The following is a 24,466-nucleotide window of genomic DNA, read 5'->3' as shown; positions in this document are numbered from 1 at the left end:
AACATCCTCATCTATATCACTTTGAACAATAGAACCCTAAATATCTAAAATTTTCACTCATTTTAATGATTTGATCTAATAATACTAAAATTACATTTTATGCATTCAGTTTTAGAACTACAATGAAAGCCTTTTGATTATAAAGTTGACCTCCATAAATCAAGTTTTTCCTGAACTCTCTCTAGTCTTATCTACAAGAAGGATATCATCAGCAAAAAACGTACATTGACGTACATCATCCTGCAAATGTCCAATAAGAACATCCATAACTAAAGCAAAAAAAATATGGGATTAAAGCCGAACCCTAATGTAGTCCACCGAAACTAAGAAAATACTTGATCAATCCTCCTTGTGTTTGAACACAAGTGACAACTCTAGCGTACATATCTTTAATGACTTGAATATAAACAATATCAACATGCTTCTTTTTTAGAACCCTCTAAAGTACTTCTCTTGGAACCTTATCATAAAATTTTTCTAAATCAACAAAAATCATATGTAGATTCTCCATACTCTCTTTGTACTTCTCCAACAAACCTCTCAATAAATATATAGTTTCCATAGTAGAATTGCCCAACATGAATCCAAATAGGTTCTAAGAAATTTTTGTATCATGTCATAACGTATGTTCATTTATTCTCTCTCATAACTTTAATGCATAACGCATTAACTTCATTCCTTTATAATTTGCACTCTTGCGCATATATGAAACAATACTCTTTCTTCACTTATGAGACATTTCTTAAATTTTTAAAAGAATATTAAAAAATTTAGTAAGCAAAGAAACTCTCAAATTGCTTGAACATTTCCTCACTTCAATTAGAATACAATCAATTCCTATTGTTTTTAAAATTGTAAAATTCCACCCCGACACCTACCACTAAAATCTAAGCTCTCGGTCAACCTAGACTTGCAATACTATATCTGCCAAAAATCTGATTGGGAGAAAAGGGTGGCGTGTCACCAAGAAGAAACCCTTGGCGAGGTGTCCAGAAGCTTACCGTGAAGGATATGTAGTGAAAAACCTTTCAGATGTAACAAAGGTTTCTCGCTTTTGAGATGAGACAACCCAGAGAGGTCACCCGTAGTCACAACAATGACTCGTCAGATCAAGGGGAGGAAGGAATCCCTTCCATGCAGAAATTTTCAGTGACGAAGAACCAAGACCCTAGTGATTTAACATGAAAAGATGAGAAGGCAAGATCTTAGAGTAAATATGGATTTATCATATTTCGATGATCACATGGATTTGAACAAGTTCATCGAAGGGCTTCAGACCATGGAATGAGCCTTTGAGTATGAGGAAACTCTACCCGACCGAGGGTCAAAGAAGAATGCTTCCTTATGGAGGGAGAGCTTAAAGTGTATTTCAAAGATAGAAAAAATGGTAAGATCACCACCTAGTTTAAGATGAAAAGAAAAATGCAACTTAAAAATATTTCCCGCATTACAGACATTAAATGTTCTTGAGAATTTATTGCTTACAAAAAGATCTCTTAGTAGATGATTATACATTTGAGTTCGAACAGCTTATGTTGAATTGTGAGTGGTGGAGTTGGAGAACACCATGGCTCAATATCTGGAGGAATTGAGATCATCTATTGACAACATGATATAGTTAGAGTCCTATTGGACATTACAGGATTTCCATACCCTAACCTTGAAGATGGAGAGATAACACAGGAGTACCAGGTCCACGTCATTCTTCAAACAATGTTTAGCTATCAAATCAAACAACAAGAGCATCCCCTAGTGAAGCATGCAAGGCAACCCCGCTGGAGAAAAACTCGATCCAAAGTGGAGAAAAAGTGGAGTCCTCTAATATTATCAAATCTGTCACAGCCAGAAAGAGCACCAGTGTTGCAAACGTTGCATCAGATTGCCCAAATAAGAGAATGATATTTTTCATTGAGCAGGTTGTAATGGAGGTGGTAGAGGATGAAAAACCAAAAAAGGAGCAGAAAGAGGAGTATCAATTACTCGCAGATGAGAGAGAGATGCTAGTCACTTAAACTAAGCCCATGAGAGAGACTCCAGGAAAAATTAACATTGAGTGGCATATAAGATAGTGATTCAAGGAGTCGATGTCAGAAAAGAAACATAACTTATTGCAAGAGCTGTCAAATATCTTGATTGATAGTTTTTTCTTCTAGGTGGCTGACACCAAGAGAGATTCAACGGGTCATAGACATCATTCCAATATTTTTCTACAAAACCAACTCGTCTATGAGATGCAACCAGTCGAGTATGAAAAATTGCAAAAACATGTTACTTGAGGTTTAAAGGCTTGGTTCGTAAGAGTACTAACCCAGCTGCAACTCCAACTTTGATTGTGCCCAAAAAAAAATGACTATTTATTCTATTAGGACAAATTTTGGAAGAATGTATGTGCTTTGGAGTTTCCTGAAATGGATGTGAGCACAAATTTTTTAGTGGGATTGTCTCATACACAATAAGTCAATGATTTTGTTATAATGATGATAGATCAATTCCAGAAGTTCAGTGAAGAAGGAAAAGCCCTTCTTACCCTGAGAGATGATGTGGGAGCTCACGCCTCTGCGGGATACAGAACCTCGTCGAGTGTCCGATCGCGGCAACTGTGGAATCCCACTATTGTGGACGTCTGTTATGCACAGAACACTATTCCCTTACCAATTTCAGCTAATTGTTTTTTTCTTTATGATTTTTTTTTCTCTTTCTTTATTTCTAATTAGGTGAATTGCTATTAGAAAACTATTTATATGCTAATTTTCAGGTTGAACAGACTTTCATTATTGTTATTGTGTTTGGAGACTATATTTTATGCTCTTCAGAATGTTGCATACTCTTTCTTTTGCAAGTCATGTATTTATATCTTGCTCAGGAACAAGTGATGGATCGGCCTCGCCGCCCACACGTTGTTTAGTCGGTCGCTCGTTGTTTTCAATCGGGACAGCTTAAATGTCATTTTCTTCTTCCAAACGTCGTTGACCTAGCATATTTCTATCCCTCGTTATTCCACAATCACTCCCCAACTAAATTCTCTTCATAAATACATTCTAAAAGCCCTAGAATGGTATCAACTAATCCAACCTAAACAAGCATTGTGTTACCTGAATGCTCCCAAGCATCATTGGTTAACTCTTGACTAATGTGGTTGAGCTAACCAATAGCATTATTTATCATATGGCCTCAGTTGGGCCTAGATTAATCAATTAATGCCTTTATTGGTAAAATAGGTACAAATCAATCAATTATAGTCTTAGTTGACCAACTAAATTCTAACTCACTTAATGAAACTAGATTTATCTGCTCGGATCAAATCCAACTGATATAAGGGTATGGTTAATCAAAATAATTTTTCCTGAACTTATGGGGCTAATCAAGGTTCCACCAAGACTCCATAACTTCAAAGGGTTCTTTCATGCCGATTGGCACATTCATTATAGCCCAATGTGACCTTGATTAAGCCTGTAGACCCTGAACAAACTTCGATCAATTCAATCTAACACCCCATTTGACCGAAATCAACATCAGCCAACCAATTTGACCTTGGTTAACATTGATTAACACAAGTCACCTACTTAACTATAATGAGCCCTAATAAATTTTGGTCAACATCAATTACCTTATATGACCATGTTCAATTTTAGTCACAACCAATCCCACTTATTTAACCACAATCAACATCAGCCATCTCATTTGACCACGATTAAGTTAGTTTAACTCTGATCACCATCAAATAATATAAATCCAACCAATAATGTTTAATATTATTCAACATCAATTGCCTTATTTGATCACAATCAAACTTATTCAGCATTCTCTTTCCTATTTGTCTATCAAAGAATCTAATAACATCGACGACCTCATATGACCAATCAACTAATTAAACTTTAGTTAACATTGATCATCATATTTGCTATGGTGCTCAAACTATGATCAACTCATTCAACCCAACATTAACATCAGCTCTCATCCGAGTTTATTCAACTAAATGCTGGACTCAACTCTATCCAACCCACACTCGAATTCAAAATCTTTAATTCACATGATAAGAGTAAGATCCCCACAATTAATGGCTTGGATTTTAAATGAAAGAGTATGCTCAGATTCCTTCTCTGCCACATAACATGCCAAGGCAATGCTTCACAGTATAATTAGGTCATGACAAATGTGAATCCTCCTTACAACTAAGCATGTCATGAAAAACACCTATGTCCCTTTTTCTCTTTCCTCACCACCATATGGAGATAAGAATGCTTTCCAGCTAAAATGCTTACAAAAATCTTATAAACTTCCCTCATGCAATGGTTGATAGACATATGGAAACCAAGAAGCTTCTTCCCACCCTCCCATGCCAAAAATCCCTCCATGCAGCTATGTAAGTTTCCAATAGCCCATGCGCATGTCACCACTTAGGTTTTCATTCCATGCATGCAAAATCCTTAAACTACACTTTTCCTTTTCTTCTCCCATGCAAAAATTGTGTGAGAGCGAGAGAGATTCATCCCCTTCCCCATCCATCCTCTCCACAATCGAAGGAAAAAAACAAAGTAACCTTCGTCTTACTCATTCATAGCAAGGAGAAGAAATGACGTTCATCAAAAGAAAAAAATAGCTTTGAGGAGAACATTATCAAGCCACTAGAGTAAGCTAAAGGAACACAATGTCCAAGCATCACCTCCTTCCCATTTTGATCTTCTCCTCCACCAACAAATGGAAGCACACCCTAGTCTATAGTGCTCACGAGCTCTCCCATAGAGCTGTCATTTGCTAGCTCAGGTCTATAATGCCCAAAGAAGGGTCATCTTACACCATAGGCAACGCCTCCAGTTCAAGTGCCCAAGCATTGTCATTAACTCATTCATTTTTCTTTCATCCGACAAAGATGTTGAGCAATTTTGTCAAGTTTATGAGGTTTTGACCCACGCTGAAAGATTGTCAAAATCACTTCTGAAATTTATGGAGCAGTCCTAGTGCGTCATATTCACAAAACATCGAATGAATAAGATGCCAATGGAACTACTGAGTTACCATACAAAATAGAGCATAATACTGTTAAATTTTCTCGGTTTGGTCATACAAGGTTACAAAATGAGCAAAAATGCATAAAACATGTCCTTGTTATCTAATTTTTGTAATCTAAATCTATCTGGTTGACAAAAGAATTCCTCTGAGCTTTCTTTCTAAACTTTCCTAACTAGTAAAAATGACAAAAATACCCAATAATAATAATAAGTAATAGCCAAAAAAACACCCGATTTCTCAAACAACATCATAGAAATTCTGGGTTCCCCTCTTATCAGCTTCCAACTATATGCATAAAAGGAAATAAAAGTTCATAAAATACAACAAAAAGTGGGTTAAAGCGCCAACATATTCCCAGGAATATAAAACTATTCCACCAAGGGTAATGTAAAAATCAAGAAGCCCTTATGGCATGTAGACTACATTCCACATCTTTAAAACCAAGAAAACAAACCAAAGCATAGGACATCCCCTTTTTAGGGTTAATTAAAGTTCGTGTTTACAAACTGATTTGGTCATGTCATGCCTTTGAAACCTTATAAGTCATGTCTAGTACTTATGAATCACAACTAGACATGTTGAAATTTTGATTACCGGAAAAGGGATCCTTTTGGCAGTAAAGAAAATCAAGGTTAAACAAAAAAATCATACCTTGGCTAAAAAGCATCACCATCGATCCGAATATTGCTACCTTGGATGAGAGCATCCATGGATGTAATTTATAAATGAAACATACAACAATCATAGCCAAGTCTCATTGACTCTAAACCTACAGGTATTGACTTATTAGTTGTTGATGAAGGTTCTTTCATCTAACACTATACTTGCAACACAAGGCTTGATTTACAGCTATACTCTCACTATTAAATGCCCTTAATTTTTTTGAATTAGGGTCTCAACTTTCGGATGGAACCCTAAGTGACAACCATATATGCCTACACCCATGTTCCCCAAGCATGAAGCAAGACGACCACAATTGTGAGATTGTCATTTGCCAAATGCAAGCACCCACATAAAGAACAAAGTCAAGTGACATCTTTAATTGAAAGTTCACTTAACATTACGAGAGATATTTAACTATGGGTCATAAGTTCGCTGGCTATCTTGAACCCTATAATTGAGCAAAAACCCATTAATAAGTTGAAATATAAAACTAAATCACCTCTCAAGAACGCCAAGCCACAATACAAGAGGCTCATTGAGCCCTTTCGCACATCAGCAATTATGAAGATACAAGAAAAAGTCAACTTGCATATGCCTTCGTGAAGGAAAGATGACTAATAGTTGATAACGAGAATGCAAACATGGTCCTAAGCAATAGTGTGAGATCTAAGTCAAAAAATTTGGATAATTATATATCTTGATTATATACAACTAGAATTCAATGGTTACAAACATGAACATGATTAACCACAGATGTATGGCTTAATTTTCCAGGGTTTTGCACTCTGCCTTCAGTTTAGCACTGCTAAATGCAGTTATTACGCAAGATAGGTTTCAAAAGCTACAATTTTTCTTTCTTAAGCAGTGAATTCATTCAAAATATATGTCAAAAGACTGCTATAATCTCAATTAGTTTCTCATATGCCAAGCATATATAGTCATACTTGCTGGATACATAATAAGAAGGGGAGTAAAAAAAAAGATAAACCCTTAATACAAACTGAGTTCCAGGGAACGGGTGTCTCCCAGTTTGTTTTCTTTCTCACTGGAACATTTAAGTAGGAAATGGAGTAATTATTTACAAACTTAAAACACTTAGCAAAAACTTTGACAAAACAAAGATTACCATTGAACAATTATTTTCCAATCCCCATTAAAGCCATGGATAGAAGAAGACTGAATCCAAACTGCCACAGCCCATTTAACATGTTTGAGAGTTAACCATAACAAATGAACATGCCCTATTCATAATAAACTCAGGAATTTAGGTGGGATTAGTCGTTAACCAGGCCTCTGCGGCAATGATATTCTCTGAATCAACTCCAAAAAATTTAAGCTGAATACAAGGCCAAAAACAAAATAAGTGATGTTCCAAATTTTCTTTCAGGCTTGTTCTTGAGCAGAAAAATATTACTGATTCAAACTTTTAATTTGTACAGAGGTTTCCCGTAATAGAATGCAATAATGGAGTTTAATAGAACAGCTAGCCATCATCTTCTCTAATCTTTAAGGCATCAAGAGAAGAAATATTAAACATAAATCTTACCAACCCTCGGGGATAAAAAGAGCATCACCGTGATGAAGAATGATCTCTTGTGAATATTCCTTCGACTTAACAGCTCTGCCATGCACTGAAAAGTCGGGCCTTATTAGGTCAACGGCACTATAGATAAACAACAGCCAAAACATATTAGTACTTTTTAAGCTAAAAACTTAAGAAAGAGTTAAGAATGGTAACAATAAATAATTAAGAACAAAAGAAAAAAATGGTTCAAACAATTTGCATTACACACATAAAGCAAGAACAGAGTACGCTATTTAGACATCAAACTGAGATGGAAGGTACCTATGGTTTGATGCTTCTCCATAGATAGGCATTGGGTATAGTAAAGGAGTTGAAGAAGGAGGCCATAAAACAGCTGAAACCACCACATTGACAAAAAGAATTATCAGCAAATATAGTATGGTCACTCACAGAATCAACGGATGAAAGAATCACTGTCTTTCATTTTAAAAAAATAGGTTAAATGCTACTATCAAAAGAAATCAAAATTGTATGAAAAAATAAATATTCAGTAGAAAAGTAACAGTATCAAGCCCAGTTTCAGGCCCCTGTTTTCAAGTTCATATTCGTTCTCCATAGGGAAGATGAGCACAAGCCGGTTGAAAGAAGTCAGGAGATTGAAACACTATATGTTTTTGTGAAAAAAAAATTGAACAGATAGGGGGATGAAATATAAGAAACAAGCGATAACAAGAGATGATAAAAAGGAGATTTAATAGAAGGCTGATAAAAGAAAACCAAAGAGACAAAAGTGAAAAAGAAAGCCTAAGAAGGGATTGCTCAGGAAAAATTCCCCTTCAAAGAAACAATTGCAAAGTATTATAAATTTTGACATCAGATACTGTTCGTAGATTTTGACAGAAATTAGTCTTGTCTTCCCTTTTATTTGTTGCAATTGAAAGCATTTAAGGATGGATTTTTCTTTATTTCTAGATATAAATGGATGGAATTTGAATTCAAATACCTCGTTTATCTGTTCCTTTGTCTACAGTTTCCACTCGAGCCTTTCCCAGCCGTTGTTGTCTTTCCAAAATCCTCATCTTACTTCTCCATTCCCTGTTTTCCTATCATTATTGTCCGTGCCATAATTGTTGATGGATTAGGCACAACTGGAAATAAAGGGAATGTTTTTTATGGCTCCAAGAAAAAAGAAATGGCAGTTGTTGTATGTGTGTGTTCATTTCCTGTTTGTTCCTTTGTTGTCGAATTTGTGTAAAGAAAGTTATATAAATTGTAGTAGTGGAAATTAGCAAATGAAGTTAGTTTCACCAATCCGTTTAGTTCATGATATCAGATCCACCATCCATGGTGACTTCTGCATAAGGAGATAAACCATGGAGGAGTGTTGTGGGGCTCAACAGCTAAGGAATCTTACAAATTACAAAACGCAGCCTTAATGATTTTCCACATCTACTACAACAATTTCAAATGATTTTGACATTAAACGATTTTTTATGAATTATTGTATTTATTTAATATCTAATTAACAGAGAATATTTTATTTATCATAATATTTTTAAATTATTTCTATGATTTTCTTTTGTTATTAGAGTTCTTTAGTTAAAACTTGATAATTCTCCTGATTTGATTTGTTTTTTTTCTTTTTGAATTTTTGAAGTGTCTATCTATTTCATTGAATTATGTAATTAGAAAATGACTTGTTTGAAGATTTTAAAGAATTTGATTCAATAATTTTCAAAATTTAATATCTGATGCTATCATTGTCTTTTAGAAACTAATTTGACATTATACAACACATTGTTAATTAATCAAAGACTTTTAATAGTTAATTTCATAATTATTCAATCAAAATCCTAAGAAATTTAATATTCATTCAATTGTTTAATTTTTTTATAGACAAAATTGCTGCAATTCATACACAGTTCAAGGTGTAATTGGTACAAATTTGAAGTAAATCAGATGTCATTTCAATAGATAATTAATAATTTATTTATTTGATTTTAGTTCTTATTAATTAAAAATATCTAATTAAGATCTTGGTTATTATTTTATTTTAATAATATTATTCTTTGTTTACTGACTCAACGTATTTATTTATAGTTTTTGAATTAATATTTAATTAGTTGGGATTTTTCAAAATTTAAGAAATTTCATTTAAATTTATTAAAGTATTTACATAGTCAATATTACTTTTACAAGCATCAATCTTACTTGTAGCAATCAGAACCACGGTACCTAGCTGCACACGCGGCACAGAGAACATATTACCAGTTGCCAGGATCACCTCCGTCCATTCTTCTTAAAAGAAATGGATGGTAGTTGATCCATCTTCCTTTTCCATCCAAAGGCTTCGGCATATGGTTTTGCATGTTCATATTCATGTTAAAAGAAATACAAGACAGGAAACATATTCCACTAGCCATAAAGGTCCTTCAATATTCTATCCGAACTGAAGGCTGGTTGCATTACAAGAATGTCGAAAACAGAGAATGCACTTTTAGCAACAAGAAACTTCCACTATTCAACCTACTAGGGTCTTTATGATTAAATTAAGTATAAGTTCAACATTAACAATCATGTTTATGCTATCAAATGAAAGCTAATTTGCAGGTCTGTCCAACAAATCTCCATAGGTGTCAAAGAAGGAACTCAAACCGTCTAAATCTTCTAAAAGGATCACCTACCATAGTCTATTGGAGCATCTGATTCGCTAACATGGCACAACTCAAGGTCATTCAAAATGTTTACGTTGCAAATCCGCAGCTGACTTACGAAACAAATCATGGAATTCTCAGTAGCAAATAAAATCAATGTTTTAGAATGATTGTAAGAGAAAAAGGGCTCAAGAAATAATAGCGTACCACGTTTAAAACCAGCAACTACACAAAGCAGATTATGGTGCGGATCATAGTGTGTACTAGATCTAGAAGAAGCCCTATTCATCCATAAATTGATAGATTCCACTGCATTGTTTCCCAGAAAATTAGGCTGCAACATTAAAACGATGGATAAAACAATATATATTTTAAAATGTTCTATTGCATTTAATTTTCTTTTGAAGTAAATTTTTCAAATAAAAGACAAGTGGATATAGATGCATAGACATATGAATGAAATCAAAGCATAAAAAGGAAGTGGTGAAGGTAATTCACAGACCATTTCGAAATCACCTCTCAAAATTTCCAATGGACAAGCCTCTCTAATTTTAGCACTCAAAATGGGGACCTGCGAGAAATAATTAAGTCAGCAAGCACGTCCCAAAATCAATTTGACCAATTTAGTTACATCCATCATCCATCCATGAATTATGGATTCATCAATAAAAAGGCATAGGAGAAAACTAAAAAATACAGATGATTAAATTTTAAAAAAAAAAAAAACATAACAAAAGCTTACAAAAAAACTCCAAAAATTCTTACTTGCGCTAAATAAACTAAATCAGTGATATCCGATATAGATGTCTGTTCTTCTCTAGAGTAAGCCAGCTTCTTGTTGATCTGTTCTTGATGATTGGAATTACCATCTTCTGTCTGGTAAGATTTGCAAGAGTTGAGGAATGTCGAGAATGGAACAGGAACCTACATTAAAAAATACATATACTTAATGCAATATTATGTATGAGATATAATAGGATATCATTAGAGATTTAAGAACCAAAATCGCATTGAGCAACAAAAATAACAGCAATGATTACCCTCTCATGGCTTCTAAGGTCTCCATAAAAAACCGGTGCTGATTTTGACAGCATAGCCTCCACAACAACAGATCCCGCTCTTTCCTATGAAAACAAAATATTTTTGGAACGAGATATTTCTAACCATGAAAAGCAAAATACAACAAACATCAAAGAAATAACTAAAATTTCATCTCATTATGTGCATAAAATAAGTACAGCCTAATGGTAAGTATCAACGGAAAGATACAGGAATTCATGAAACAGCAGCATAGTACTGCAGTATTTTATGGCTTTTAACAATGCAAATAATGATACAGAACTAATCAAACCCGCAATAATAGAAACAAATTCTATTAAGCAAAAGATTAAGGTTACAATCACAACACAAAACAGAAACAAGAACACAACAAACATCAATCTCCTACTAGGGCCTGATAAGAAAATCCGGGGACAACAGTAGTGTCAGCGAGGTGGTAGAGGGAAGCAATGGTAGAGGGAGTGGAGTTCGTGGTTGAAGGGTGCAGTTAAGGCAGCTAGTGGCTAGGAGCAGGGAGAAGAAGATAGGAAGGCTGAAGGCTGAATCTGGAGGGCTGGATGGGGATTGCAGCAGGCTGTCAGGACAAGGGGAAAGAGGGTTGATGCTGGAGTTGGGGTCGGGGAAGGCTGCAGGCCGGCTATCAGGGTAGGGGGAGAGGAAGGAATGGTTGGCGGCTGGAGTGGAGGGCAGGGAAGGTGTGGGCTGGCGGTGGGGTGAGGCAGGTAGCGATGAGAGCAAGGGAATCAGAGAAGAAATAAGAACAACTTGGAGCAGAATACAGTCGGAATACCACTTGTCATCAGATACAGCCCCAATAAGAGAAGAAGACTCCACACAAAAATTTGAAAGCGAAACACACAATAATCTAATCCTAATTCAACAAACAAGCATATGAATAGAGGGGAAAAAAGTGGGAAGGTGAAATATACACCAGTTAATGTGGTATATATATAAATCAAATAGGAGAACGATCAACGGAGTGAAAAATAAAACAAGAAAATTCACACCAGAAAACAGTAACACAATGGAAGTGGTTCGACAAATTGCCTACATCCATGGAGTTGCAGAGGATTTTATTAATTGAAGAATTACATCATTTGATCACGTCGACAATTACATGATCTCTCACTTGCCATCTCTCTCCTTACACCGAGATTCACCCAAGAACAAGAACACCGAAAATTAAGGTACACCGAAGAAGATAAACTTACAAGAGAAATAAAATTAATTTCTCTTCTGCCATAAAATCAATTTCTCTTCTGCCATAAAATCAATTTCTCTTCTGTCACAAGCCACCAAGAAGAAGTGAAGGAGAACAATCTTCTTCTTCTTATTTCTTCTTTCTTCACCGCAAAGAACTACTGCTTGCACTTTCCTTCCTCTATCCCGAAGGAAGCCTGAAGAAGAAAATCGTGACTTCTTGAAGAACACAAAAGGTTGTGTCGTAACTTAATCTGGAGTCACTGCGATGTCTTTTATTGTGAAAACGGGCGCGAGAGAGGTTGAGCGGAGCGAAGCGAAGCTTTGCTTCGCAGAAACAGGAACATCGAAGGCGGGAGCGGTTGGCGCAACGTTTCGCGACAGAGAAGCGGGGTCGTGACCTTTCGCGGGAGTCGGGAGCGGGATCGGGCTCCACACTAACAGAGGCTGCATTATCCCTCAAAGCACTTAAGGATTTTCCTCCACTTGCGAGAATACATCCATATCGATCCGCTCTCCTAGGGGTCCACTACTGAAAGGACCTGCGTCAGTGTGTCCTGACTAAACTGTTGAATCTTCCCAAAATAATCCATGGTCGCCTCAACCTGATTCGAAGTGAGGGTAGTCTGAATCTCCCCGAACGGTGGTGACACTGGAAGTAAGGTATAAATCGTGATATCCTAAAATACTTTTTGTCACGTCCGTCCCACGTCTGATGCTAGTGTCTCCATCTCATAATCCTCTATCGTTACTAAAATTGATCCCACCAATGTTACTCTGCTGACAAGGGCTCCTGTGAAGGAATAGATGTTTCTGAATCCCTTATGTTGAGTCATACGATCAAATTGTCATAGTATCTCCAAAAAAAAGAGGCAGACATCAATGGAGACCATGTCGCACCAAACCTGATTCGATAGTTTCACTAAGCACTTTCGATCAATTCTGACTTTATTTTCCTTCTTCAACCACGTCAGATAATATGAATGGGAGTACCCCTGAGTCATGAGATCCAACTTCTCCACCATCTATGTAGATTAAATATTCATATGAATTGCTACGTCGATGTTGAGACTGCATATCTTCTAGTTCACGGTGCAACGGGTGTAGAATATATTGTGACGAAGTCACTGCGAATCCCTCGTATCCTCGGTCTGTATGACCTGTCAAACCACAAACATCTCCTCATCAGGTGGAAGATGATGCAGCTCGCCCTGTTCCTTAGCTAACTCCTCGTCGTTGACCTCCTCCACAACACCTTACTCGGTAAAAGACAACACAGTCGTCGAGCAACAGGAGACAATTTGTCCAAATCAATGGCATATGAAATATTTTCTGGCAGAGACTGTAGTGGGTGTGCTGCTCTTCTCAAGCTTCTTCTCACATAGGGTGGATTTATCCTTATTTGAACCAGCTTACCCCACTCCCTGAGGCATGCTCCTGTTGGCGTCTCCAACTATGGGTGGTTGACTGATAGCAGCTGTCTGCTCTGCTTCTGCTGTCTTTCCTCTTTCAATGCAAAGGTCTAGACATCCCTAAGTGACCAATAAGGCCGCAGTTGCACCAGATTGCTAGTAGCTAGCTTCAGGCCCCTTAGATAATGGGCTATGGTGTGTTTGTTTGTCTGAACTAAATCACACTTCATACGGTGTCATAAACTCCTCAATTGATAGGTCTCTTAGCTGTAGGTGGTGGTCTCAAAAACATATCCCGGTGGTAGTGGAGTGGGAGATATTTCCTCTAAGTCGTTTTATCCATCATCTCTCACTTGAAAATCTTCTCACTGTCTTCTCTTTTCCACTACCTTTGCAAGTTGCTCCACGACAAGGAGGTGCTCTTTCTCAATTTGATAGATGCAAGCTCCACCCTTTTATCTTATGACACCTCTTTGTATTCAAAGATCTACTCGACTGATTGTAGTCAATCGATAAAATCATCCAGATCCATACCTCCATTAAACTCCTTTATTCTAAAGTCTTTGTGTCCTCCAACGATTGTCTTCTCTCTAGATCTCCTTTGATACTGAATTTCGAAACGTCGCGTTCATTCTTCTTCATCACTAATATTCTCCCCATAGAAGGTATAGAAATTCAAGTCCATTTAGCCTCTTCGACTTTCCCTATCACCATCGAGGGAAAATCCCCCTTAGGTGTCATCCTCAATGTGTGCAAGTCTCCACTAAAGTCGGCGAATCTTTTGTTGTATCTCTTCCCAGATATGCTTGGGCATGTATCTCCTTGGTGACATGGTTGAGGTTTAGAATTAAAATGTGAAAAGGAGTATGAAAAATTGATTTATGGTTATTGATTTTAAAAATCAGCAAAAGGAATTTAGGGTTAAAGTCAAAATTTGGCTGTGGTTTGGAAATATGAACGAAATTTTTTTATAGAGGGATAAGACGTATGCTAGGAAACCCTGAAATAAGACTAGGATTAGACTAGCTCTGATACCAAACAATACCAGAACTAATCAAACCCACAACAACAAAAGCAAATTTTATTAAACAAACAATTAGGGATACAATCATGATGCAAAACAAAAACAAGAACACAACAAACACCAATATCCAGTTAATGTCGGATAAGAAAATTCGGGGACAACGGTTGTGTCGGCGAGACGGATGAGGGTAGCAACAGTAGAGGGAGTGCAGTTAGTGTTGGAAGGGTGGGGTCATGGTGGTCAGTGGCTAGGAATAGGGAGATGGAGGTAGGAAGACTGAATCTGGAGGGCTGGATGGGGATTGCGGCAGTCTGGCGGGACAAGGGGAAAGAGAGGTTAATGGTTGGAGTTGGAGCTAGGGAAAGCTGCAGGCCGGTTGTCAGGTCAAGGGGAGAGGAAGGACTTGCTGACGGCTGGAATGGAAGGACGTGAAGGTCTAAGCAGGCGGTGAGGCAGGTATGGATGATAGCAAGAAAGAGAACCAAAGATTATACAACACCACCTTGGAGCAGGATACAGTCGTAGAACCACCTATCGTCTGATGCAGCCCTAGTAAGAGAAGAAGACTCATAGAAATTTGAAAGAGAAACAAAAAATAATTTAACCCTAATTCAGCAAACACATACACAAATAAAGGGGAAATAGTTGGGAAATGAAAAAGGAAAGGGGAGAAAAGTGGGCAGCAAGTCACGCCCCTACAAAAGCCAACTGGTCTAGCAGGAGGCTGGACCGGAACCTATCATTACCGGTTCAACCAGTCATCCAGCAAGCCAGTTCGACAGGCCATCCAGCAAGCCGGTTCAACCGACCTCCAAAGCCCCACGTCAAATGTAGCACCCAATGGTGGGCCAGCATTACTACTCATCAAGTAAACACCCACTTATGAATGTGCATTTTTTGGTAAGTAGAGGCCTTAAACAAGAGTAATATCCAACCACAAGAACAGTTAATGAACTGATCACCTCTTAGCATGAAAGCTAATAGTGCCGCCAAAAAAAAAATTAAAATTAAAAAATAAATTTACATAGTTATTAACACTCGCTAATGGAAAGTCAATCAAGGGACCTCTTAAAATCTTACAAAGATAAATAAAATCCTAGAAAGATGAAACATCCTCACAAACTATAAGCACCAAATGCGACAAGAAGATAGATTTCTACATTCACCACCATGAAGTTAGCGAAAACATGACTTGAAACATTAGAGATGTTTCAAGAGTAGCACCTATGAAGAACAAGTTTTTGGGCAATAGAGTGCATGGTCTCAACTTGCATGGTCTCGACTTGCATGGCAGATGGCAGAAGAAGCATCGAAAAATGTGGGAAGCTAGAATCAGTGTTAAAGGTCAAATAAATGAATATAAAAAATCAAAAGTGATTTGACTAAAAGTTCTAAATGAGAATTTCTATAAAGAAGTTTATCCGACAAGCTACACTCAATGAAACAAATTGACAAAATGATTCCTAAAGACAAACCAAAAAATTCAAGATAAAACTAACTAAGAAGAAAGTATGGACACATTCTCCAAGGTAATGACAATTTGCATTTCGTCCATCACAGAATAAGTTATTATATTTGTAGTACATGACTTATTATTCTCAAAATTGGTGTGACAGGATAATATATTTGTTATAATTATTCAGTTAGTTTCCTTGTGTTTTAATATCTTTAATGATTTTGCATGCATTAAAAGGATAGATGTACTCTACCTAAATCGAATCCAATATCTTATAATATATTAATTTGAATCAATTAAAAGGTACAACATCCATCAAAATCTGATAAGACATCATAACAGTAGCAGGTCCCTCCACAACCATCATTCTCTTGCTCCTGAACCCCATCGAGTCTCTTGCAGCAGCAACCCAGCAACACATGTTAGTCATATGTAAATGACTGTCAAAGAAGGGTATATCAATATTTACCCTGATATCTTTAAGGAAATGATCTCAATGGTGATATCTGCACCTAAGTTTATAGTGGGAATTGAATGAAGTGCTAGCATGGTTCGTCATCCTTGCCATAATCAATGAACTCTAGTTGGTTCAAGCGAACGCTATCAATGGAAATGTCAAAGCCAAATTGCACTGTTGTGGAGTCGTGTTAAGATGGTTTGGCCGCCAATTCTGTCGACACGGTTGTCGAGCTGACCCTTCCTCCTAGCTAGGGTTTGTCCTGTTGCATCACTATATCGAATCTTAAAAATTTTGTGGTGAGCTCATCCAATTTGGACTAAGAAGCTCATGAGGCTTCTAGGCTTCAAACATCATTGATCATCAAATGCTTGCTACCTTCCTTCATTGACAGTCAATGTTAACTTTGATACCCCGATAATGTAAAAAACCAAGGCAAAGAAAAAAAAGGAAGGAGAAGCAAAAACAAGCCAAGCCAAATGTTAACTATTCCTTTTCTGTATAAAAAATGATAAAAAATGTATATGAAACACTAACATTTTCTTCATATAATATGGAAGCCTCTCAATAAAGTCCAAAAGCCAAAAGTCGTAATTAGCAAGCTACTAAGTAAATGAAGAGAAAATAAAATAAAAGGAAATAAAATGCATAACAAAAAGCCATTATAAGAGGGGACTGGCGAACTGATTCTTGTGAGGATGGCATAACCACATGTGATCCTAGTCACCTCAAAAGATATAAACTTGAAAGATGTATTGATGACCCCCAACCCTACCCACCTGCCAATATCATTGCTAATGGCACACCATCTCCCAACCTCGCCTACATGTGCATCCTTCAAGACAACCCTTGTTTTAGTGCTCAAATCAAATCTTTCTCCATTTACCTCATCCCCCTTCTCCCCACTCCACCACCTCCCAAGAAGTCTACAATATTGTAGGTTGTAACTGTGACAAACCCATTTGGGACACATCAAACAAACCAAATTTAGATTTAAGAAACTTAAGAAGGGGTCTTAAACCATTACCAAGCTATGCCAAGCTATGCGCCTTTACCAAACTCAGAGTTGATTGAGATGCTATTCTCCACAAGCCAATGGATGAAGAAGACATCATTGAAATCATTCTTGATGGTGTTGGTAATGACTACAAACATATCATTGACAGAGTTAATCAATAAACTCCTATCACTATTGATGAGTTTCAAGAGAAATTATTCAACAGAGGAACCATTGGTCTTCACAAATAGCCTCCCCCTCCATCACTGCCTATAAGGCCAATCAATGGCCTCCTGCAATACTAGTGTTCACCACCACAACGTATCGCCCTATCTTTGTCCCATTGGACCATGTGCGATCATTCGTTCTAATGAACTTCCAACGTATCGCCCTATATTTGTTACTATCAAGCATGTGACATTCAAGATCACATAGTAAGTGATGCCCCACTTTTGACTAATTCTCCCAACCCAGCATCAATTTTTCATCATTAACGCCTGACTCCTAAATATCGTGCCCACCTACCCCATGGTAATTAAATGCCTACTATGCTACATTTAAGGTCACACAATAAGCGGTGTCCCATTTTTAGATTGATTATCCCAACCTGCCATCATTTTTTCATCATTAAAGCCCGATTCTTAAAGACTGTGCCCACCTACCACAAAGCAGTTGAATGCCTATTATGCTACAAAAAAACACTCTGGCCTTTCATGTCAAATCACAATCAACTTGAACAATCATTCACCTCAAATCTTACATGATGGCCTTGATGGAGTTATGATTGAAGATAACAGGAGTTTACCCATAGCCACACTAATTTAACCTATTTACCCTCTACCTTGCATAATTTTTCATTGAATAAGCTCTTGTGCATGCCTAGCATGAAAAAAACCTTATATTTTAAATATTTTGTTTTTCTAATCATGTGTCTATTGAGAGACCTTGTCAACTATTTTTTTTGTGTGAAGGACCTAACAACAAGAGCAATCCTTGTAACAAGGCAAACTAAATTAGGTTAGATAATGTGTATGAATCACTAATCTCTTCTCTCCAATCACCTTCAATTATTGCTTTTTTGTGTCAATAATACTTCATCTAAGTGGCAGCATAGATTCAAGTCATCAATCAATTCACTGCTAGCATGTATTGTTTCTCATTTTAAATTAGATCTATAATCTCCATTGTTATCAAAACTTCATTGTAATGGATATCAACAAAATAAAATCCATAAAATCCTTATCATCTACCTCCACTGTTATATGTTCTTAATTGGTTTAAATATTTTTCTCGGATATGTACCTCACTCATGCAGTCATATGGCTTCAAATATGATATCATTTTTATAGATCATTAATAAAATACATCAAGAACTATCCACTTAATAAAAAATCTCATATACATGATTTCTTCATTAACTTAAACGTCATGATGAAAATTAGCTTTGATTGCAAAATTAATACCTTATGCTTAGAAACTGGTGGCGGGTTTCAACCTCTAGCCACATTTCATTCCACCAATGGCATCTCTCATCCCATTTGTCCACCACACATACCAAAACACGATGGCATCTCTCGTCTCATTAGTCTCTCGTCTGAGATGCCCATTCCGCTTCCCAATACAACAACAACAAAACCTTTATCCCATTAAGGGGTCGGTTACATAAATCCTTTTCCTCCATTGTGTCTTATTTAGTGTCATATTTTCATTTAGGCCCTGTTTGGCGGAGCGGCATCGCGGCGGCGCAGCAGCCCAACGCGATCCTAAGGCGGTTGGCGCGGCATTGCAACAGCGGCGTCCCGCGATTTCGATGGAACGCCGACCGCGAACAGTAACCCGCTTCTCAGCTTTGTCACTCGACTTTTTCCCTCGTTACCCTACCTGAAACATTTCGCCACCATGAAAGCAAAATTGCTCGCGATCTCTCCCCTTTCCTCCTCTTCTCCGACTGGCTTATGGTTTCTATTTGCTTATGGTTTCTTTTGAAAGGTTTGCTTATCATTTCCTGGAAAGTGATTCACTACTTACACTGTTCTAAAAAACCAATTTCAACTCCCACAATAGATTCGTTTTTCACCTTAATAAGCTCATTGAGGCAGTTGACCAATTAATGGCAGACGCAAGACCAATTTCAGCTTCTTCTCCAAAAGACCAATTTCAGCTTCTTCTCCAAAAGACTTATTCCGTTGGAGAGACAGTTCGGAGGATTCCCCTGAAGACGGTGATCGGGAATAGAGAACATCACTCAGGAAAAGCCTGGCGCGCGAGCTACACCGCCTGAACGTTAAAAATAATATAATCATTTTATTAATTATCATTTTAATAGTTTTAGATTTTTTTTTGCACTCTTGATACTCACTGTGAAGTGAAGTGTGTATATATAATTATGTAATGTTTTTAAGTGAATTTTTATCTTAAAAGCATTAAATTTATGGTTATCACAGTTTTGTTAAGCACAACATTACAAAACATGGGCAAAATGATCATTTTTCCAGAAATAATTATCTCAGAACTGTTTTCACAAAGCTGCCCCAAAACAGACTGTCAGCTTCCTAGCAGCAGATTTCTGGAGAAACGCAGCTGCAGCTGAAAAGTTGAGAAACTACAGCTATGACAAACAGAGCCTTAATGCTAAAAAATTAAGATCATTTTTTATACAATATACCCAAGTCATCCTAGGTTACCTCTGTCTTTCTTAACATAAGTCGAATCTAAAACATCTACTCTTCTAATCAGATCATCAGATGGTCAACGTTCCACTTCCCAATAGCACACATAAATTTGTTGTAACAATTTACCAAAAAAAATAATCTCCCCAAACCCAGGCTCTACTTCTTTTGTGAAAATGAAAAACTCTTTGGCTTCCCTCCCAACCACTCACAACTTTAAGTGTTCAATTACCTTCACTAAACATGACTTAACTCATACACCACATGTAAAATTGACTCTCGCTTCAAAACATTTACTTCCTGAGCTATTTTCTCACTCAAAGTGTCTATCTTTGTCTCAATACACCACATCCAAAATATGTCACTTGGAATGTCCAATTTGTTGAGTCTGTTTTTGCCTCTGCATTTCTCTCCAATCTGATGACAACTCTAAGGAAATAATATCCTCATGGTGTTCTCCCGTCTTTATTTCCTTAGGACTTCCTTCATACATGAGATCCACAAAATCTCTCTACAATGCCATTATGTATAGCTTATACACAATTGAAACAACCCAAACATATGCCCTTTCTTCTGCACACCAATAGTCACTAATTAAGTCCTCACTTATCACCCGATTAACTCTAGTCACATAAAAACCACTTACCTCCCTCCACAACTAACCCAAAAACATGTTTAACAGCAAGAACATCCACTTAATTTCCCTTCCAACCCAACAACACTCACCTATTGACCTCTCAACCCAAAAATAATATTCATAAATTGATCTAAGAACTCACTCTCACATCCAAGCTAAACCAATCACTTTATCTTAAACCAACGTTATAGCACATGCACTCAATGATTATAACTAGCATAAAGTGAGGTCAAATGATCCTCGCACCAATCAACATTCTTGACCGTGTGACACTGTGCTCACTGATCCCCCAAATTACTAAATTATTATGGGCACTCTTAAGCATTTAACTCTTCTGCGCCGAAAAATCACCTTTGTAGGCAATAAAGTTTTTAGCTTATATAATTCCTCTGTATTGATCATTGCAATAGATCTAAATTACTGTTTGGATTTCTATACATCACTAGCATTATAGTTCGTATTGATTCACCACTTCAATTTCAAGCACTATCTAATGTTGACTCGGCATGCGAAGGCTGAAACCCAATCTATTGAAGCACAACAACAACAACAAAGCCTTAATCCCACTACGTGGGGTCGGCTACATGAATCCTTTTTCTCCATTGCGTCCTATTTAGTGTCATATTTTCATTTAGTTCTAGTAAATTAAGATCATTTTTAATACAATAAGCCCAAGTCTTCCTAGCTCTACCTCTGCCTTCTTTCTTCTTAACACAAGTCGAATTTAAAACATCTACTCTCCTAATCTATTGAAGCACCAAGGACAAAATATTGTAGCCTGCTTACTTGTTGAGACTGAATATCATTTGGCTGCCATTATTAATGCTAAGCTTCATCGAATATGCTCTTCTCAAAGAACATGACATTTGGCTTCTTCAATCACCAGTGAAATTTATTCGGTTTTTCTTTAAAATAGGTCTCCTCTTTAATAATTTCATATGCATTTTGTCAGGCTTAGCTTGAATTATGGCAAGTTTATTGCAATCTAAGTAATTCTGATAATGTATCTTGCCATATATTCCTTTCAATTCAATTAAGTCCAAGCCTGATAATTACTACCAATCACTGGAATCCTATACCTACAAAAATATATATAGCCCAAAAAGCAAAAACAGAAACATAAATTAGAACGATGCCAGAACTAACAAACCTGCAAATAATTGAGGCCCCCATCGGAAGGGTTCCACCTACTGATCGCTTCCCATTCTTTGATAGCGCCATAGAATACCTTCCAATAACAAAAAGCAGAACACGGAAATAAGTGAAACTAGCTCTGCTAACTAGGAGGAGGATGTAATCATCCCAAATAGCGAAGAGAGAGATGTTCGAAACCAGATTTTAACTTACAGCGGGTACGTTGGATGGCTCAATCTCAGCAGAGAATTCTTCGGACGATGGAATGCGATGGAAATGGCGGATTCTTAGAGCTTCTTCTACCTGAGCCATTAACAGTTCCGATCGCACGGGAAGCCCTGCGAGCCGACTTCTCCTTCCTTCAACCAGGTAACCTAACCCTGTTAGTAAAAACGTTCCGGCCTGACATGAACGAAGCCCATTTTGAAAACATTAATGGGCTCAAAGAGCCCATTGGCCCAACAGATTGCCTTCAAACTCTAGAATCCTCTGGAACGCTCGTGGCCTTCGGAAGCACCACGTACCGAGCTCAGCTGCAGGCGAAACAAACGGCCACGTAACTCCGTTTGTTCTCAGCTACGGGGAGCTGACGTGGCCTCTCTTCCACCGCGCCAAACAACCGACTTGTCACCCCCACTTCCACTATTTATTCCTTCAGATGCTCCATCGCTCCTCACACCAACCCAGCTTTCTTCATTCCTCTACAGAAGTTCTCTCAAAGTTTCTGATAAAGAAAAATGGCTGTAGTGTTAGCAAACATGCCGTCCTACACCGCAGGAATGACGCCACGTGGCATCATCGGCGGTAGCGCTCCATCTTCATCTCTTGCGTCTCCGCCCTCATTGCGCCGCCGTAGCAAAGCGGCCGCCGGTGGCCGTTACTTCCGGTGCGAGGCAAAGGTGATTTTGTTTTTTTAAGTTCTGAAATGCAGTTTCTTTTGCGTTCATGCCCCTGCTTTGTGTTTCTTAAATTTCAGATTGTATATAATCTGTTCCTTGGTTTTACAGATCAAACCTCAGGATATTGTGCCCGAAGCCGACGTCGACCTATCCGAAGCAAAAGAAAAACTCAAGGAAATTTTACTAACCTTGTTAAGAAAACAGATCTAAAGTGAAAATTAACTGCGCAACATTAAACAAAAGAAAAAAGATAATTTTTATTATTTGACAGCCAAAATTATTTTATTTTTGCAAATGAAAAGTAGGGATACTAATAATTAAAACCATAATATGAAATAATTGTCTCACAAAGGTGGGTTCTGCACATGCAGGCAAAAGGCAGAACCTTTTGGGAAGCTCTGGCTTTTGATGGACCGGGTCCAGAGAGGATCAACGGCCGGCTTGCTATGCTTGGGTTTGTCTCCGCCCTAGCTGTCGAGGTAGCGCGGGGACAAGATCTGGCGGACCAGCTCGCTAACGGTGGCGCGTTGTGGTTCATCGGCACGGCGGCGTTGTTCTCTGTGGCTTCACTGGTTCCGCTATTTCGCGGCGTAGATGCACCGGAGCGGTCTAATGGGCCCATGACTGCTGATGCGGAGCTCTGGAACGGTCGGTTCGCTATGCTTGGCCTTGTTGGACTTGCTTTTACGGAATTTCTGAAGGGTGGGCCGCTTGTGTAGGATTTGTATTTTAGTTTCTAAACGAGTGCACTGATGGGACCGCTGATGCGGAGGTTTGGAATGAGCGGTTCGCTAAGCTGAGCCTCGTTGGGCTTATTTCGTTGTGCTTCTTTCATAGAGGTTCTAAAGTGTGGGCTGCTTGTGTAGGCTTTGTATATTTGTTGTATTAATGAACTGTGTAATATATTAAAGCAAATCTGATGCACAGGGTTGAATAATATTCTTGTTTTCCTTCTTATATAAGAAATAGTCTAAACTTATCCTTTGCCTTTAACACTTCATGATGTAATTATAACAACATGAAATAAGTGACTTTATACATCTAATAACAAGAAAATAGAGGGAAAAAAAGGAGAGAATTTCGAGTGTAATTCTTGGACCATGTAATGTAATGTGTTAGGTTCTTGATGAACAATCCTCTCGTCTTGAAGACCTGTCAGTTTGGTCGGTGCAGACAATCAATCATGCTCGAGTTTGGGATTTGTTCAGCTTTAGATCAGTCGCCCTTAGGTGCTAGTGGCTCACCCCACTTATTTGGCTCAAAATGATTTTCTTTTGGTGTGCTTGCGTCGCCTTTTGCGTCTTCTGAAATCGTCTTTCAGTCGCCCCTCTTCATATGATCAGGTAGCTCATTCTTAACTATTATTATTTGGTGCATGTTTGTGGTGGCCCCAAGATCACCTAGCAATGTCTTTTGATTGCCGATCTTCATTAATCAAGATCAACGGTTGAATCATTGTCTAAGGAGCTAATTTTTCTTTATACAAATATATTGTCTAAAATAAGTTAATATCTCATTTAAAAAAAAAATTCAAAATTTTGAAACACGAATATTTTAAAGAAACTTAATGAATTTATTAGTCAAATATACTGTTTGTCATAAATGTTTTTTTTTTTAAATTAAAAAATATATATATATAATGAGCATAAAATGTAGTTGAAACCTGGCCT

At 37.5% G+C, this 24,466-nt stretch overlaps 2 protein-coding genes across 3 annotated transcripts in view; one reads left to right on the top strand and one right to left on the bottom strand.

Annotated features, from left to right (window-relative positions):
* LOC110024269 overlaps positions 1 to 22,487 on the bottom strand; it is a 57,631-nt gene extending 35,144 nt beyond the window's left edge. The window contains exons 1-8 of one of the 2 annotated variants that reach the window (XM_020724146.1): positions 22,111 to 22,487; positions 21,914 to 21,991; positions 10,893 to 10,976; positions 10,618 to 10,776; positions 10,355 to 10,423; positions 10,060 to 10,186; positions 7,520 to 7,592; positions 7,220 to 7,336 (exon numbers count right to left, since the gene is read on the bottom strand). In XM_020724146.1, the coding sequence (XP_020579805.1) occupies positions 7,220 to 7,336; positions 7,520 to 7,592; positions 10,060 to 10,186; positions 10,355 to 10,423; positions 10,618 to 10,776; positions 10,893 to 10,976; positions 21,914 to 21,991; positions 22,111 to 22,209 (806 nt within the window). In that variant the 5' untranslated portion in view covers positions 22,210 to 22,487. The remainder of the gene's footprint in view (positions 1 to 7,219; positions 7,337 to 7,519; positions 7,593 to 10,059; positions 10,187 to 10,354; positions 10,424 to 10,617; positions 10,777 to 10,892; positions 10,977 to 21,913; positions 21,992 to 22,110) is intronic. The other variant, XM_020724147.1, reaches the window with a different exon arrangement.
* An 84-nt stretch (positions 22,488 to 22,571) lies between these two features.
* On the top strand, positions 22,572 to 23,755 carry LOC110024270 (early light-induced protein 1, chloroplastic). The gene is made up of 3 exons (XM_020724148.1): positions 22,572 to 22,796; positions 22,905 to 22,970; positions 23,168 to 23,755. The coding sequence occupies exons 1-3, from the start codon at positions 22,635 to 22,637 to the stop codon at positions 23,513 to 23,515; spliced, it is 576 nt and encodes a 191-aa protein (XP_020579807.1). The 5' UTR covers positions 22,572 to 22,634; the 3' UTR covers positions 23,516 to 23,755.
* Positions 23,756 to 24,466: the final 711 nt, after the last annotated feature.

This window comes from Phalaenopsis equestris, unplaced genomic scaffold, assembly GCF_001263595.1.
Source record: "Phalaenopsis equestris unplaced genomic scaffold, ASM126359v1 Scaffold000251, whole genome shotgun sequence".
Classification (NCBI taxonomy): Eukaryota; Viridiplantae; Streptophyta; class Magnoliopsida; order Asparagales; family Orchidaceae; genus Phalaenopsis; species Phalaenopsis equestris.
This window is presented reverse-complemented; position numbering and strand designations above follow the sequence as displayed.